Raw genomic sequence first — 14651 nt, 5'->3', positions numbered from 1 at the left:
GCCTTGATCAAACTTATCTTCAAGTTTTTGAGATTTTATTATTGGTAAAGTACAAATATACATTGGTTTTTTGGTTTTGCTCAAAAAAAAAAAAAGAGAAAAGAAAAACATTGGTTTCTTGGCAAAAAAAAAAAAAAGAAAAACAAGAAAGCAAATTTTTTAAGTAAGCAATGTGGCATTATCTGTGTGACATGAGGTTCTTGAGATTTTATGGGTTTTTGTTTTTACAATTGCAACAATTACCAACTCTTCTCTGTGCATGGAAGATTTTGATTGCATCATTTATTAGAGTACAATAGTCAGAATGGGAAAAAAGTTTCAAATTGTCGTAGGTAATTAAACCTATAACAAAATAATCATCGTTATAGGTTTCAAGGACATCTTGAATGTTAGCTTTAAGCTTTTTCATGGCATACCCGATCGGTAAGTTTGTGGTATCTTGATCGCAAAAACTATAAAATCCATAGTTTGGGTAATTTTTTTCTTTCATCTCAAATTTTGGATGGTGCGGCTTTCCAAACCGATGTAAAACTTTATTAATTGTTTCATCAAATATTTCCAGTTAATGTACTCTTGAGTAAAGGTTCATTAATTGCTTTTATTCAAACTTTGCTTTGTCGCGTTCATTGCATTTTTATTATTTTGATCATTTATTGATTTTTTAGAAAAACTATTGTTTCAAAATGATTGATTTTTTTTTTGTTTTCTATGCACTATTTATTAGTTATTATTAATGAATTTTAAAATTTAGAACAATTAATTGAATATCGTTAATTTATAATTAAAGAAAAATATAAATTACAAAAATTAATACATTTATAATTAGTTTTAATATATTTTCTTAATCTGTGTGTTTTTTCTACAAAATCAATTAAAAAGAAACATAAAAAGTATATAATAAATTTTTAATTTAACACAACTTCTAGTTTATTATTCACAATGAGCAAATTCTTATTTCCTGTAATACTTAGATAACAAAGAGTTTATAAACAACTTGACAACGGATAATAGGACTACTAAGATGATAGTTATTTCTAAAAATCTTTTGGAAAAGGCAAACAAAATTAGCCAACACTATAGATATTGTGAGAAATTACATAGTGCGGGTGAACAATAGAATACGCAAACGTATACTACATGTACATGGGCAAGAACATTACTACATTAGATTGAATATGAATAGAAATTGTCATAATAAGGAAACCTCTTTTTGTGTATCGAAAAGTGGTCGTACTTATATTCGTTCTACCACCTAATCACATTAAAATTATAGTTCCTGAATCTTTGGAACTTTTAAGAATTGTAACTTACTATTTTCAGTTTTCTTCACCCTTTTCTCATTATAGTAAACATTTCATTTTTAGACTTCGACATCAACAAGAATTTATCTCTCTTTCAATCATTTCTAATGGATATTCTTTATAAAACTCTTTGATACATGTACATTAGTGGAAGTTTTATTCTAAGATTAGTTTTTAGTTATTAAAGAAATCATTTTCACCATGGGATTTATTTCATAGTTGATTTTAGTAGAATTGTTAAATGCAAGCATCTAACCGATAGATTTCTTAAAGCCTAAGTGGGCTGGAATCTCTTGATCGGTCTAAACTTTTAAATTTATTGTATAAAATGATACACGAATATGAAGTAAAATATTGTTCGATATGTTATCGTGATGCATTAGAAATTAAAAAAGAAAATGATATAGGACACCTATTGTTTGCCCATATATAATATTTTTGAGAAAAGTTGCTATAAGTGATTATGAAAGTGCAATGCAAGAACTAAATTACCAATGAGGACCATGAGGTGGTCAAGCTTAATTGTATACTTAACTCGTTAATATTATCATAATCATATCTTTACAAAAGAAAACCATATCGTTTTATCAAGAATATTTATAACATATTTCTCACCTTCGAGTAATATGATAGAATTGATGCAAAGTAATAAAGTAACAACCATATCTATATACACGTACACCTAGAAAAAATCCAATACGTGCATCATAATATTGACCTTTGGAATTTAAAAAATGGGGACAAAGACAAGAGACGAGTGTTTTATCATGATATGTACACAGTGAAAAACACAATGAGGATATATGATATCATGAATTCATGATAGTGGACATTCGATCAACAACTAACATGAGCTCAAACTATATACTGAATCCGATCCAAACCGACTTGGGTTTGCTATTTTTGTATATCTGTTTTTACAGATAAGAAAAAAAAACTTGCATTCAATCACATACCATGAACCAGAAACATGTAAATATTGAACAAAAGGCCTAGTACGTAGTTGGTTTAAGCTTTTAAATTAGTCAAACATGTGGTGTGGCTTTGTCATTGAAAAACTCAATGATTAAAAGAGAAAATAAGGCGATCTAGGGTTCTTTGCGTTTCTAGCAAGTATGGAGCCGGCGGTGGCTTCTCCGCCTCATCCGGATGGAGATAAGTTGCCGGAAGTTACTCAAAAGATGGTTTCCCAACAGGAGGAAGAGGCTATAGTGGTTTTGGGTGATTCAAAAGTTTCTGCAACAGGTTTTGTTGCTTCTCAGCCGGAGGGTTTATCAAAGCAGGTCGCTGGCACTAGTCAGAAGGAATCTTGGGTTAAAGTGGCTAAAAAACATGTTTTTACGAAGCAAAAGTTTGTGGTGTCTGAAGTGGATGGGAAAGAGAAAGTGGTGGTACCAAAAGAGGTTTTTGCTGGTGCAAAACCTATTTGGAAAGATTCTCTGATAGGTAAATTTTTCAATACTAAAGCTCCACATGTGGGAAAGATCCATATGATTGTTAACAAAATCTGGAGGATAGGAGATAAATCGGCTTTGATAGACGTCTATGAGGTTAACGCGACCACCGTGAAATTTCGAATCCGAAATGAAGTTATGAGAAACAGAGTCCTTAACAGAGGAATGTGGAACATTATGGACATCCCTATGATCATGTCTAAATGGACCCCATTTACAGAGGATATGCAGCCAGCCCTGAAGTCAATTCCTTTGTGGATTACCCTCTCTAACATTCCACCCACTTTGTTCACAGATAAGGGTCTAGAATTTCTCTCAAGTGCAGTGGGGAAACCTATACATTTACATCCTAAAACAGAAGCTTGTGTTAGCTTTGATGAAGCGCAAATTTTAGTTGAAGCGGATTTGACAAAAGATTTACCTACTGAATATAGCTTCATGGGTGAAGAGGAGGGAGAATTAGAGGTGGTTATACAATATGCTTACCCTTGGTTGCCTCCTAGATGTGGCTGTTGTAAGAAATGAGGACATTTAATTGATTCATGTCTGTCTGTCAAGGGACAAGAATCTAATGTAAGTTTAAGTCAAAAAGAGACTCTTGTTGAAGTAGCTGCCACTTCTACACAATCGCCTCTACACATTGCAGAGAAGAAGAGTCTAGAGGAGAAAACAAATGAAAGTGCAGGAAACTGCAGCCAAGAAAACTCAGTTGCGATTGTTTCAAGTGAATCTGAGAATGATAAGGGCTGGATAACTCCTCCAAAAACAGGTCGCAGTCCAACTATAAAAACAGGGGAGCTTAAGTTTGGTGAGGTCTCCATATTATCCAACTCATACTCGGTCCTGAGTGGAGATGAGGATGTGGAGGAGGGAAATAAGATCCCAGAGGCGGGTGAAGAAACTAAGAAAGACGACCCTGGTACAGAAGTTCCAACTGTGAAGATGACAGTATCTCAAGACCATGTTCATGTACGTACGGAGGTGCAGAACCAACGTCTGTCTCTTCCACGTGGATCCAAAACTGCTCACAAGGTTTTATCAAACTCTTTTACTCAATCGAATAGGAATTTTCCTAAAGATCAGAGTAAGAAGCACCCTCCTAAAAATCATTAATGTCGGAATTCTTATGGAATGTTCGAGGTCTAAATAAGTTAGAAAAACATTCCGTAATAAAGAGTTGGGTGGAGAGACAAGATTTTCTGTTTGGTTGTTTATTAGAGACGCGAGTAAAGGAGGATAAAGCTCAGGTGTTAAGTAGTAAGTTGTTCAATGATTGGTCGATGATTACAAACTTCGAATACAATAGTCGAGGTCGTATTTGGGTAGTATGGAGGAGAAATGTGCGTTTGAGTCCTTTCTATAAGAGTGAACAGCTCATAACCTGTTCAGTAAAGCTAGAGAACCGGGATGATGAGTTTTTTTGTTCGTTTGTGTATGCATCCAATTTCAGGGATGATAGAAAGGTTCTTTGGAATGAATTGCAGGATCATTATGATTCTCCTATCATTAAGAAGAAGCCTTGGATTATTTTTGGAGATTTTAATGAGACGTTAGAACTAGAAGAGCATTCAAAAGTGGAGGATAATCCTGTGGTTTCAATGGGCATGCGTGACTTTAGATCGATGGTGAATTATTGTTCTCTTACGGACATGGCTCATCATGGTCCACTTTACACATGGTCAAACAAAAGAGAACATGATCTCATTGCCAAGAAGTTGGACAGGGTCATGGTGAATGATGTTTGGACTCAGAGTTTTCCTCAATCTTATAGTGTGTTTGAAGCTGGAGGATGTTTAGACCACCTACGAGGCCGAATAAACTTAAATGATGGTCCAGGCAGTATTGTTAGGGGAAAGAGACCTTTCAAATTTGTGAATGTTCTTACTGAAATGGAGGATTTCAAGCCTACAGTAGATTCCTACTGGAAAGAAACAGAGCCAATCTTTTTATCTACCTCTTCACTGTTTCGGTTCTCCAAAAAGCTAAAGAGTTTAAAACCCTTACTTCGAAACTTGGCAAAAGAGAGACTTGGAAACTTGGTTAAGAAGACAAGAGAAGCCTATGACACTTTGTGCAAGAAGCAAGAGTCAACCCTAAATAATCCTACTCCTAACGCAATGAAAGAAGAAGTCGAGGCTCATGACAGATGGGAACATGTTGCAGGACTAGAAGAAAAATTTCTCAAGAAAAAATCAAAGTTACATTGGTTGGATGGGGGAGATAAGAACAATAAGGCGTTCCACAGAGCGGTGGTCACTAGAGAGGCTCAGAACTCAATTAGCGAAATTCAATGCCAAGATGGTAGTGTGACAGCAAAAGGGGATGAGATTAAAGCATATGCAGAGCGGTTTTTCAGAGAGTTCTTACAACTTATTCCCAACGAGTATGAGGGAGTAACTATGGCTGATCTTCAGGATTTACTACCCTTTAGATGCTCAGAAACAGAACACGAGTTGTTAACTCGTGTGGTTACTGCTGAAGAGATAAAGAAAGTGTTATTTTCTATGCCAAATGACAAGTCTCCGGGGCCGGATGGATTCACTTCAGAATTTTTCAAAGCCACTTGGGAGATTCTTGGTAATGAATTTATCTTGGCTATACAATCTTTCTTCGCAAAAGGCTTTTTACCAAAGGGTATCAACACTACAATTTTAGCTCTCATTCCCAAGAAAAAGGAGGCTAAAGAGATGAAAGATTATCGTCCCATCTCTTGCTGCAATGTGATCTATAAGGTGATATCCAAGATAATTGCCAATCGACTCAAGCTGGTGCCCCCCAAATTCATAGCAGGAAACCAGTCAGCTTTTGTCAAGGATAGGTTACTAATCGAGAATGTGTTGTTAGCAACAGAGTTAGTCAAAGATTACCATAAGGACTCAATCTAAAGCCGTTGCGCTCTAAAGATTGATATATCCAAAGCGTTTGACTCGGTCCAGTGGTCCTTCCTAACAAATGCCCTCCAAGCTATGAACTTCCCCACGGTTTTTATACGCTGGATTACTCTCTGTATTAGTACAGCTTCTTTTTCGGTTCAGGTGAATGGTGAACTTGCAGGCTTTTTCCAAAGTGCGAGAGGGTTGCGGCAGGGTTGTTCTCTATCTCCTTACCTCTTCGTCATAAGTATGGACATTCTCTCTAAAATGTTAGATAAAGCTGCAGGTGCACATCATTTTGGTTATCACCCGAGATGCAAAAAGTTGGGTTTAACTCATTTGAGCTTTGCATACGACCTCATGATTCTGTCTGATGGAAAAGTAAGATCAATAGAAGGAATAATGGAGGTTCTAGATGATTTTGCTAAATGGTCGGGTCTGAAATAAGCATGGAGAAGTCTACTTTGTATTTGGCGGGAATACAAGCTTCAAATTACCAAGCCATAAGCAATCATTTCTCTTTTGATATAGGTCAATTGCCGGTTCGCTATTTAGGGCTCCCTTTGGTCACAAAACGCCTTTCATCTGCGGATTCTCTTCCTCTCATAGAACAAATTCGACACAGAATTGGTACTTGGACATCACGTTTTCTCTCCTATGCTGGAAGACTAAACTTGATCAGTTCGGTCTTATCGAGCATCACAAATTTCTTGATGGCCGCATTTCGACTTCCACGTGCCTGTCTCAGGGAAATAAACAAAATATGCTCTGCTTTTTTTATGGTCATTTTAGCTCTTGCAAAGCTAAAGTGGCGTGGGAAGCAATTTGTAAACCGAAACAGGAGGGAGGCCTTGGACTGCGATCTTTGAAAGAAGCAAATGATGTCTGTTGTCTGAAGCTGATTTGGCGAATATTATCCCATGGAGACTCACTGTGGGTAAAGTGGATAGAAACGAATCTCTTGAAAAATAACTCTTTCTGGATAATAAAAAGCTCCACAACGATGGGATCATGGATGTGGAAGAAGCTTCTAAAGTACCGAGAAGTGGCAAAAACTTTTAGTAAGATTGAAGTACACAATGGTCAACGCACATCGTTTTGGTATGATGACTGGTCTTGTATGGGCAGAATAATGAACTTCATCGGAGATAAAGGTATTATTGACCTGGGCATTAAAAGAGATAAGTTAGTGGCTGAGGTTTGGGACACACATCGCAGCCGAAGGCACATAACAGACTATTTAAATCAAGTAGAAAACGTCATAGCTACATCAAAGGCGAACCGCAAGGAGAAAGCAGATGATGTGGTTTGGCGAGGAAGAAATGACATTTATAAACCACAGTTCTCTACACGAGATACTTGGAACAATATTCGAACCACTGCGACCAAGGTTACATGGTACAAAGGAGTATGGTTTTATCAAGCGACTCCAAAATTTTCTTTCTGTGTTTGGCTTGCAGCTTTGGATCGCCTCTCTACGGGAGATCGAATGGCTAATTGGAAAGGGGTTTCTTCAGGATCATGTGTCTTCTGCAATCATCCCACAAAATCTCGTGATCACCTCTTTTTTAACTGCCCCTATTCTTCTGAAGTCTGGACAGTCACAGCAAAGAACATTCTAACGACGCGTTTCACAACGGATTGGCACCTCCTCCTTAACACGGTTTCTAGTTTACAGCAAAATCGAGTTGAAAACTTTCTTGTGCGTTATGCCTTTCAAGCTTCGGTTTACTCAATCTGGAGCGAACGCAACAGAAGACGACATGGGAACACTCTGCATTCAGCAACTCGGCTAATTGGTTGGATCGACAAACAAGTGAGAAACATTCTTTCATCAATTCGAATAAAGGGAGATAGACACTACGATGCGGGACTCCAAATGTGGTTTGATACAAGAGCCTAATCACTTCTAGTTTCTAAATTTTCATTTCAATTCTAAACTTTCAGCTTCATTTCAAACAAGTTGCACATGTTGTAAAAAAAGATAATTTTTCTTTTGAATATAATTTAACATTATATTAAAAAAAAATAAAAAAAATTCAATCATTCTAAATGTAATAAATTACAGTTTCAAGAAACTACGTTACGGGCTAAGTCTGCAATTTAACTTTACGACAATTATGTCCATTGTGCTAGATATGACTGTAAATGCTTGGCCCAATAAAATAGATTGCGGAGAAATTCTAGTTCTCAATATTAATGGCAGTTTTGTGGTTACGTGAAATTCCCAGGGACAAAAAAAAGAAGAAGTACGTATCAGGTATCGAGGCATTTTCATGATATCTTTTACAAATGTGGGTCCAGATCCTGCCTTTTACTTTACAGGCCGGTCCTTTCTTTTTGTTGCTTTTCCTAAATTCGTCCAACGTATTTTCCCACTGGCGACGCTTATTAAGTTACTAAATTGCCCATGCTTAACTACTCATATAGATTCTCCGAATTGATTCCATTTTACACAAAACAATCCACCATGCAAATGTAATTTATATAACTCGACAAAAATATAGATTAGTAAAACTAAAAAAAAAACTTATGTAATTTAGAAGTTACCAAGTAAATCACTATCGGTAATATGATATACTCCCTTTATTTATTTTTGTTTGATTTTCTAGAAAAAATTATTATTCTAAAAAATTGATTTTTTAGATTTTCAATGCAATTCTTATTAATTATAATTGATAAATTGTAAATTTTAATAAAAATTATTAAATACTATTAGTTTAGAGTTATTAAAAATTGTAAATCACAAAGTATAATACATTTAAAATCAATATTTAATATGTTTTCTTAATATTTGTATATTTTCTAGAAAAAGAAAAGAAAACAGAGAGTATAATTTAGTTGTTTACACTATTTGCATCGTTATGTCATTATATTAATATTCATGTTATTATAAGATTGAAATTAATATCAGTATAACAATTGAGGTATGAAAATAAATGTAATGTAAACATCAATAGACTATGCCATATATAAACTCATAAACATAAAACTTAGTACAGAAAAAAGACAAGAAATATTCAGAGTGGCAAAATCGAAAATAAACATGAAAAGCGAGGATAGAAACAAAATAAGCTTCGTGTCCCGTCTTTCTCTTAGCCAATATATATTCTTCGTAGCTTTATTAAAATTTAGTTTAGCTCTACCATTCACTTTATTTATTAATTAATCATCTCTTTTAATTTCGATCAATACACACGATTTTAGTTCTATCAAATGTTTTTTTTTGGTTTTGTTTTATGTAGCCTCTGTCTTCTTCTTCTTCAACTTCTTGATTGCGAGTGAGTCTTGACTTCTTTCTTTCATTCTCTCTCCTTCAAAATCCGACAGTAATTTTGACCGTTGTTTTCTCCAACGTCTCTCTCTCTCTCTACTGTGTATCCCTCACGCTCCTCCAGTCTCTTTTCTTTTGACTCATTATTAGGTTTTTTCTTCTTCTTCTTTGTCTTCTCTCTCTCTTTCTTCAATAACTTCTTTTCTGGCTTTGCTCTTTACTTTCCTTTTGACATTTTCACAACACCAAATCCAAGATTTTACACCATTTCTCATCTGGGTTTCTGTTATTTCTGAGTACAATCTCACCCTTTAATAGAAAACAAGCAAAATCTCTTCAAGGGTTTTAAGGACTAAAGAGCTTTGTCTTGTATATTAAGCAAAGAATCTTCTTATTGTCTTTTTCTCAGTTAATGCGAGTTCAGACATAGTTATTATGTCTTTGTTTTGTTCTGTTCTCAGTTGTTTCATAGCTTTTGTATGAGTGTCTTGAGCTCTGGATTTGAGCTTAGGAAAGAAGAGTAGAGAGAAATGGGATGTTCTCATTCCAAGTTAGATGATGAAGAAGCAGTTCAGATCTGTAAAGACAGGAAACGTTTCATCAAACAAGCTATTGAACATAGAACTAAGTTTGCTTCTGGTCACATTGCTTATATTCACTCTCTTAGAAAAGTCTCTGATGCTCTCCATGACTTTATCCTCCAAGGAGACAACAACAATGAGTTTGTTCCTACTCTCTGTCAAGACTCATTCGTCACTCCGGTCAAGAGAATGCCACAGAGACGTCGTCGAAGCAGCCGTAGTAATAGCGGTGAGTTCATCTCCATTTCGCCTTCTTCGATTCCTCCGAAAATGATTCAAGGTAGGCCAAGATCGAATGTGAAAGCGAATTATTTGATGGCTAATAGAAGTAGACCGGTTAGAGTCGAACAGAGATCTCCTGAAACGTTTAGAGTTGAGACATTTTCTCCACCTAGTAGTAGTAACCAATATGGTGAATCAGATGGTTTCTTTGGAATGAATATGAATATGAATACTTCTGCGTCTACTTCATCTTCGTTTTGGAATCCGTTGAGCTCTCCTGAGCAAAGGTTAAGTAGTCATAACATTCCTCCTCCTTCACCGCAGAATTCGCAGTGGGATTTCTTCTGGAATCCGTTTTCTTCGTTGGATTATTATGGATACAATAGTTATGACCGAGGAAGTGTTGATAGTAGGAGTGGTATAGATGATGAGATTAGAGGATTGAGACGTGTTAGAGAGGAAGAAGGGATTCCTGATTTGGAAGAAGATGATGAACCTCATAAACCTGAACCTGTCGTCAATGTGCGGTTTCAGAATCATAATCCGAATCCGAAAGCAACGGAAGAGAATAGAGGTAAAGTTGATAAGAGTTGTTGCAATGAGGAAGTTAAAGTTGAAGATGTTGATGAGGATGAAGACGAGGATGGAGATGAGGATGATGATGAGTTTACGGATAGCGGGTGTGAGACTGAGAATGAGGGAGACGAGAAATGCGTTGCTCCTCCAACGCAAGAACAGCGAAAAGCTGAGGTGTGTAGAGGAGGAGAAGCTACAGGGAATGTTGTTGGAGTAGGTAAGGTTCAAGAGATGAAGAATGTTGTTGGTGTTAGAGATGATGCAAAGACGACGGGGTTCACGGTATATGTGAACCGGAGACCAACTAGCATGGCTGAAGTAATCAAAGATCTTGAAGATCAGTTCACAACAATTTGTGATGCGGCTAAGGAAGTCTCGGGGCTATTGGAAGCTGGTAGAGCTCAATACACATCATCCTTTAATGACCATAGTGGTGAGTTTATGAACAATGTTGCAATATTTCTCTGTTTAATGACTTCACTTATAAATATGAAGTCCTTTTTTATGTGTGTTTGTAGCCAGGAAAATGCTGAATCCAGTAGCGTTGTTCCGCTCGGGTTCATCAAGATCTTCCTCGTCAAGATTCTTGATCACTTCTTCTGGTGGTTCAAGAGAGAGCGGGTCTGAAAGCAGAAGCGATGTTTCAGATGAATCTTGCATGATTTCAGGTAGCCACCAAACAACATTGGACAGACTTTTCGCGTGGGAGAAGAAACTCTATGATGAAGTTAGGGTAAGTAACAAGAGATATAAGCAACTAGTGACTACATATTAATCTCTGTTGGTTATAACTGAGCCGTCTTTGTGGTGTTGTAACAGTCTGGAGAACGTGTTCGAAGAGCATATGAAAAGAAATGTATGCAGCTGAGGAATCAGGACGTGAAAGGAGATGATCCGCTTGCGGTTGATAAAACTAGGGCTACTATCAGAGATCTAGATACACAGATCAAGGTGTCAATACACTCCATTGAATCCATCTCCAAAAGAATCGAGACTCTTCGTGACCAAGAACTGTTGCCTCAGCTTCTTGAGCTCGTTGAAGGGTAACAACACCAACAACTTCTTTTTCCTTCTCTTCGGTTTCACTTTTAAGCCTCAGACTGACAAATGGTAATCATGATCATAACAGATTAACAAGGATGTGGAAAGTAATGGCGGAAAGTCACCAGATACAGAAACGAACACTAGACGAAGCCAAACTGTTACTTGCAGGCACACCGGTTTCAAAGCGTCACAAGAAGAGACAACCTCCAATAATGCCAGAGGCTATTAACTCTCAAAGATTAGCTCAATCTGCTTTGAATCTTGAAGCTCAGCTTCGAAACTGGAGAACCTGTTTTGAATTCTGGATCACCTCTCAGAGATCCTACATGAAAGCATTATCTGGTTGGCTTCTAAGATGTTTCAGATGTGATCCTGACCCCGAAAAAGTTAGATTATCCTCATGTCTTCACCCGATATACCGAGTCTGCATTCAATGGTCAAGGTTGCTTAACAGCTTGAATGAAAAACCAGTTTTGGACAAACTTGAGTTCTTTGCCTCAGGGATGGGTTCAATATATGCAAGGCAAGTTAGGGAAGATCCAAACTGGAGTGGAAGCGGGTCAAGGAGATACTCCGGGTCAGAAAGCATGGAGCTTGTAGTGGCTGATAAGGGAGAAGAAGATGTTGTGATGACTGCTGAGAAACTTGCAGAGGTTGCTGTGAAGGTTCTCTGCCATGGAATGTCTGTTGCAGTTAGTTCACTAGCTGAGTTTTCCATCAACTCGGCCGATGAACACTCGAAGCTTGTTAGCCAACCAGCAGACGATGCGTCGGAGCAGCAGCCCCCGGATGTAAATTTCAATTCCTAGTACTTGTTATTAATTTTGTTTGGTTTTAGAGAGTTTAGAATTAGGTAGGTTTTTGGCATCATCTTTTGCTATCAGAAGATAGTTTCTTAGATGGATGAGATTTGTATTATTTAGTAAGACAAATAGAGTTAGTTCAGTTGATTCTGAGGATGTGTACCAAGAGTCTTCTAATGTTCCTCGGTATTTTATCCGGTGAATCGGTTCCCATGATGTGCCTTAAAAACCAATGAAATTTATATAAAAGCCAAAAGCTCTCCTTCAGAACGAAAAGTCGAAAACCATTATAATGTGACTAAATCTCACATCTGTATCCTCTCCATAACTAAGAGTTCAAGAAGAAAAAAGCGTAGAGATTACTGGTTATGTTTTTATCTTAGTCTCAGAGAGTTCGCCTGAGAGTTACCGGTCCATTTAATAAGAAAAGCTTTAGTTTAGTCATCTTCATCTTCATACTCCAGTTCATCAGAACTACCTCCTCCCATCACTGATACGTAAATGACGACAGCTAGAAACTGAGCAGCTAGAAAGAACCTTGCTCTTTTCTTAAATTTTTTCTCCTCTTCGGTCTTTTCTACCTTTGGTTTGCTCTTTGGCTTCGAACCTGAACAAAAGATGAAATTCACTTCCTTCACAGGCTTAAACATATCCAATGAATGTTGCATATATGACAGATATATAATATGATGAAATATATATGATATGGACGTTGAAGGTTAGATGTGTCTTACTCTTTCTTGGAAATGAGGAAGGGAATGAGTGAAGTGGAGGTGAAGGAGATGAAGAAGAGGCTTCAAGGAACTCTGACTTAAGTTTCTCAGCATATCGCACAAGATTACTATGTTCCAGAAGTTTGCACCGAAGCACTGATGTAACCTGATCATGCACCATTAAGAAAACTACTTCATCTAAATAGTTCTAAGGCTAAATTCAACCTGATAAACCCATAACTGAGAAATATATTGGTGAAATTTAAAGCTGCTCACTGGTAACGCTTGGATTATAAAAAGTATGTGCGAGAGTAAGAAAGCATCCAAACTCGATGGCCTGTGGGAAGAGAATAATATAAACATTGTCAATCTTTTACAAAAAGGCTTAAGGGAAAGAATCCAGTTCCGGAATGTGATTGCAATACCTGTCTTCAAAGAGAAACTTCTGCTCACCTAACCTAGTCGACAAAGCTTCATATGCCTCACTTGCTCTCTTGTATATCTGTTCACATTTAAGACTATGAACTTTAATAACTAGTTCAAATGCTCACAAATATAAACCACAGGTCTTCTAAAGTAACAACAAAACTTAAACAAACCCGACCTGTTTTTCTCTTTGCTCTGCGTTCTCTTTGGTGATTCCTAAACGGTTCTTTGCCAAGTATGTCTGCTTATAAAACAGGACCTTGCTGATCACCCAAGGAAGATCTGAATAGTAGATTTTCGATGTAGATATCCCCTCGGTACCAACCCATATCTCATAGGTAAGCGCTTCTTCTAGCCAAGACACAATAAGAGCCTTCAAAGATAAATAATCCGAAAGAGACTGTAGCTGAGAGTCCAGATTAACAATCCCATCTTTCTTCAGTTTTTCAATTACTCCTCCATCTTCATTGTTATATGCAACATATGTATCACTTTCAAAGTACGGCAGTTCATCTATATTAAAAACAAATGATTAACATTGTCAATACACAAGCTTATAAATATTGAATGCACAAATTTGTAAATCCGTGAACAAAGGATTACGAAGTGTCTAGAGATATTATCAAACATAACATAGAAATTCTGAAGATATTGTTAATATACAAACTCAATAGCTAAATCAAACAACTAATTTCTTCTGAACAAGTATGAAACATCATCATTCTCTTCGAATTAACAATTACGATAACGAGGAATTCAACCAAAGCTATAACAAGAAATTATGATGAACACTTCCTATCCAGAAAAATTCACCAATGCATATATACACCTCAAAATTGAATTACTATTGCCTAAAAACCCTATCTAAACTCTGATTAACCTAAGAGCAGGATCTTAATAGTACGAATTCGAATCCAGAACTCAAAATTATCTTGTCTAGGATTCGAATCTCAATTCAAGCTAATAGAATTAACAATGTTCACTTCCAACAGATACACATCACGCAACCAAAACCTTAATCTAACAACAACCAAAATACGAAGCGAGGAATCAAAACAGAAGCAAACCTGAATCAGGGAAGGTTGAATTGAACGCAAGTTCAAAAGGTAGCTGGGCTAATTTCAGGTATATATAAGCAGGAAGACAATTAGGGCAAGCTGTTGGGAGATCGAAGGAAGGCTTCCTTGCCACCAAAGTATAAACATTCGTCTCTTGATCGCCTTCCATTATAGTGACTCGTATGTGTGAGAGCTCTGGTCAAAAGAAGAAGAAGTACTCAAGTAAGTTCGATCGTCGATAGAGAGAGATGGGGCGAGAAGAGAAGATCCAGTCGAGTCCGGGTCTGGGTTAAGGTTTAGTCGGTCGGGTTTAAAACTAGGGTTTA

At 36.8% G+C, this 14651-nt stretch overlaps 2 protein-coding genes and 1 pseudogene across 4 annotated transcripts; 2 read left to right on the top strand and 1 right to left on the bottom strand.

The window, feature by feature from the left end:
* Nucleotides 1–2416: 2416 nt before the first annotated feature.
* AT2G19100 lies at nt 2417–7531 on the top strand (annotated as a pseudogene; the record flags this gene model as incomplete). The annotated part of the gene is made up of 1 exon: nt 2417–7531.
* A 1364-nt stretch (nt 7532–8895) lies between these two features.
* AT2G19090 (DUF630 family protein (DUF630 and DUF632)) lies at nt 8896–12338 on the top strand. Its single transcript, NM_127466.3, has 4 exons — nt 8896–10714; nt 10800–11014; nt 11101–11324; nt 11411–12338. Exons 1-4 carry the CDS (start codon nt 9433–9435, stop codon nt 12132–12134), a joined length of 2445 nt encoding a protein of 814 aa, NP_179499.2. The 5' UTR covers nt 8896–9432; the 3' UTR covers nt 12135–12338.
* On the bottom strand, nt 12174–14616 carry AT2G19080 (metaxin-like protein). Of its 2 annotated transcripts, NM_127465.4 has the most exons (6): nt 14335–14612; nt 13446–13780; nt 13267–13343; nt 13118–13178; nt 12863–13007; nt 12174–12735 (listed from the first exon to the last, which is right to left on the bottom strand). In NM_127465.4, the coding sequence occupies exons 1-6, from the start codon at nt 14492–14494 to the stop codon at nt 12566–12568; spliced, it is 948 nt and encodes a 315-aa protein (NP_565446.1). In that variant the 5' UTR covers nt 14495–14612; the 3' UTR covers nt 12174–12565. The 2 variants fall into 2 exon arrangements, with proteins under 2 accessions (NP_565446.1, NP_001324693.1); NM_001335620.1 differs by having other exon boundaries at nt 12345–12735; nt 12863–13178; nt 14335–14616.
* Between the last annotated feature and the right edge of the window lie 35 nt (nt 14617–14651).

The sequence above is a fragment of the Arabidopsis thaliana genome, chromosome 2, assembly GCF_000001735.4.
Source record: "Arabidopsis thaliana chromosome 2, partial sequence".
Taxonomy (NCBI): domain Eukaryota; kingdom Viridiplantae; phylum Streptophyta; class Magnoliopsida; order Brassicales; family Brassicaceae; genus Arabidopsis; species Arabidopsis thaliana.
The sequence above is the reverse complement of the archived record's forward strand: the minus strand, read 5'-3'. Positions and strand labels throughout refer to the sequence as shown.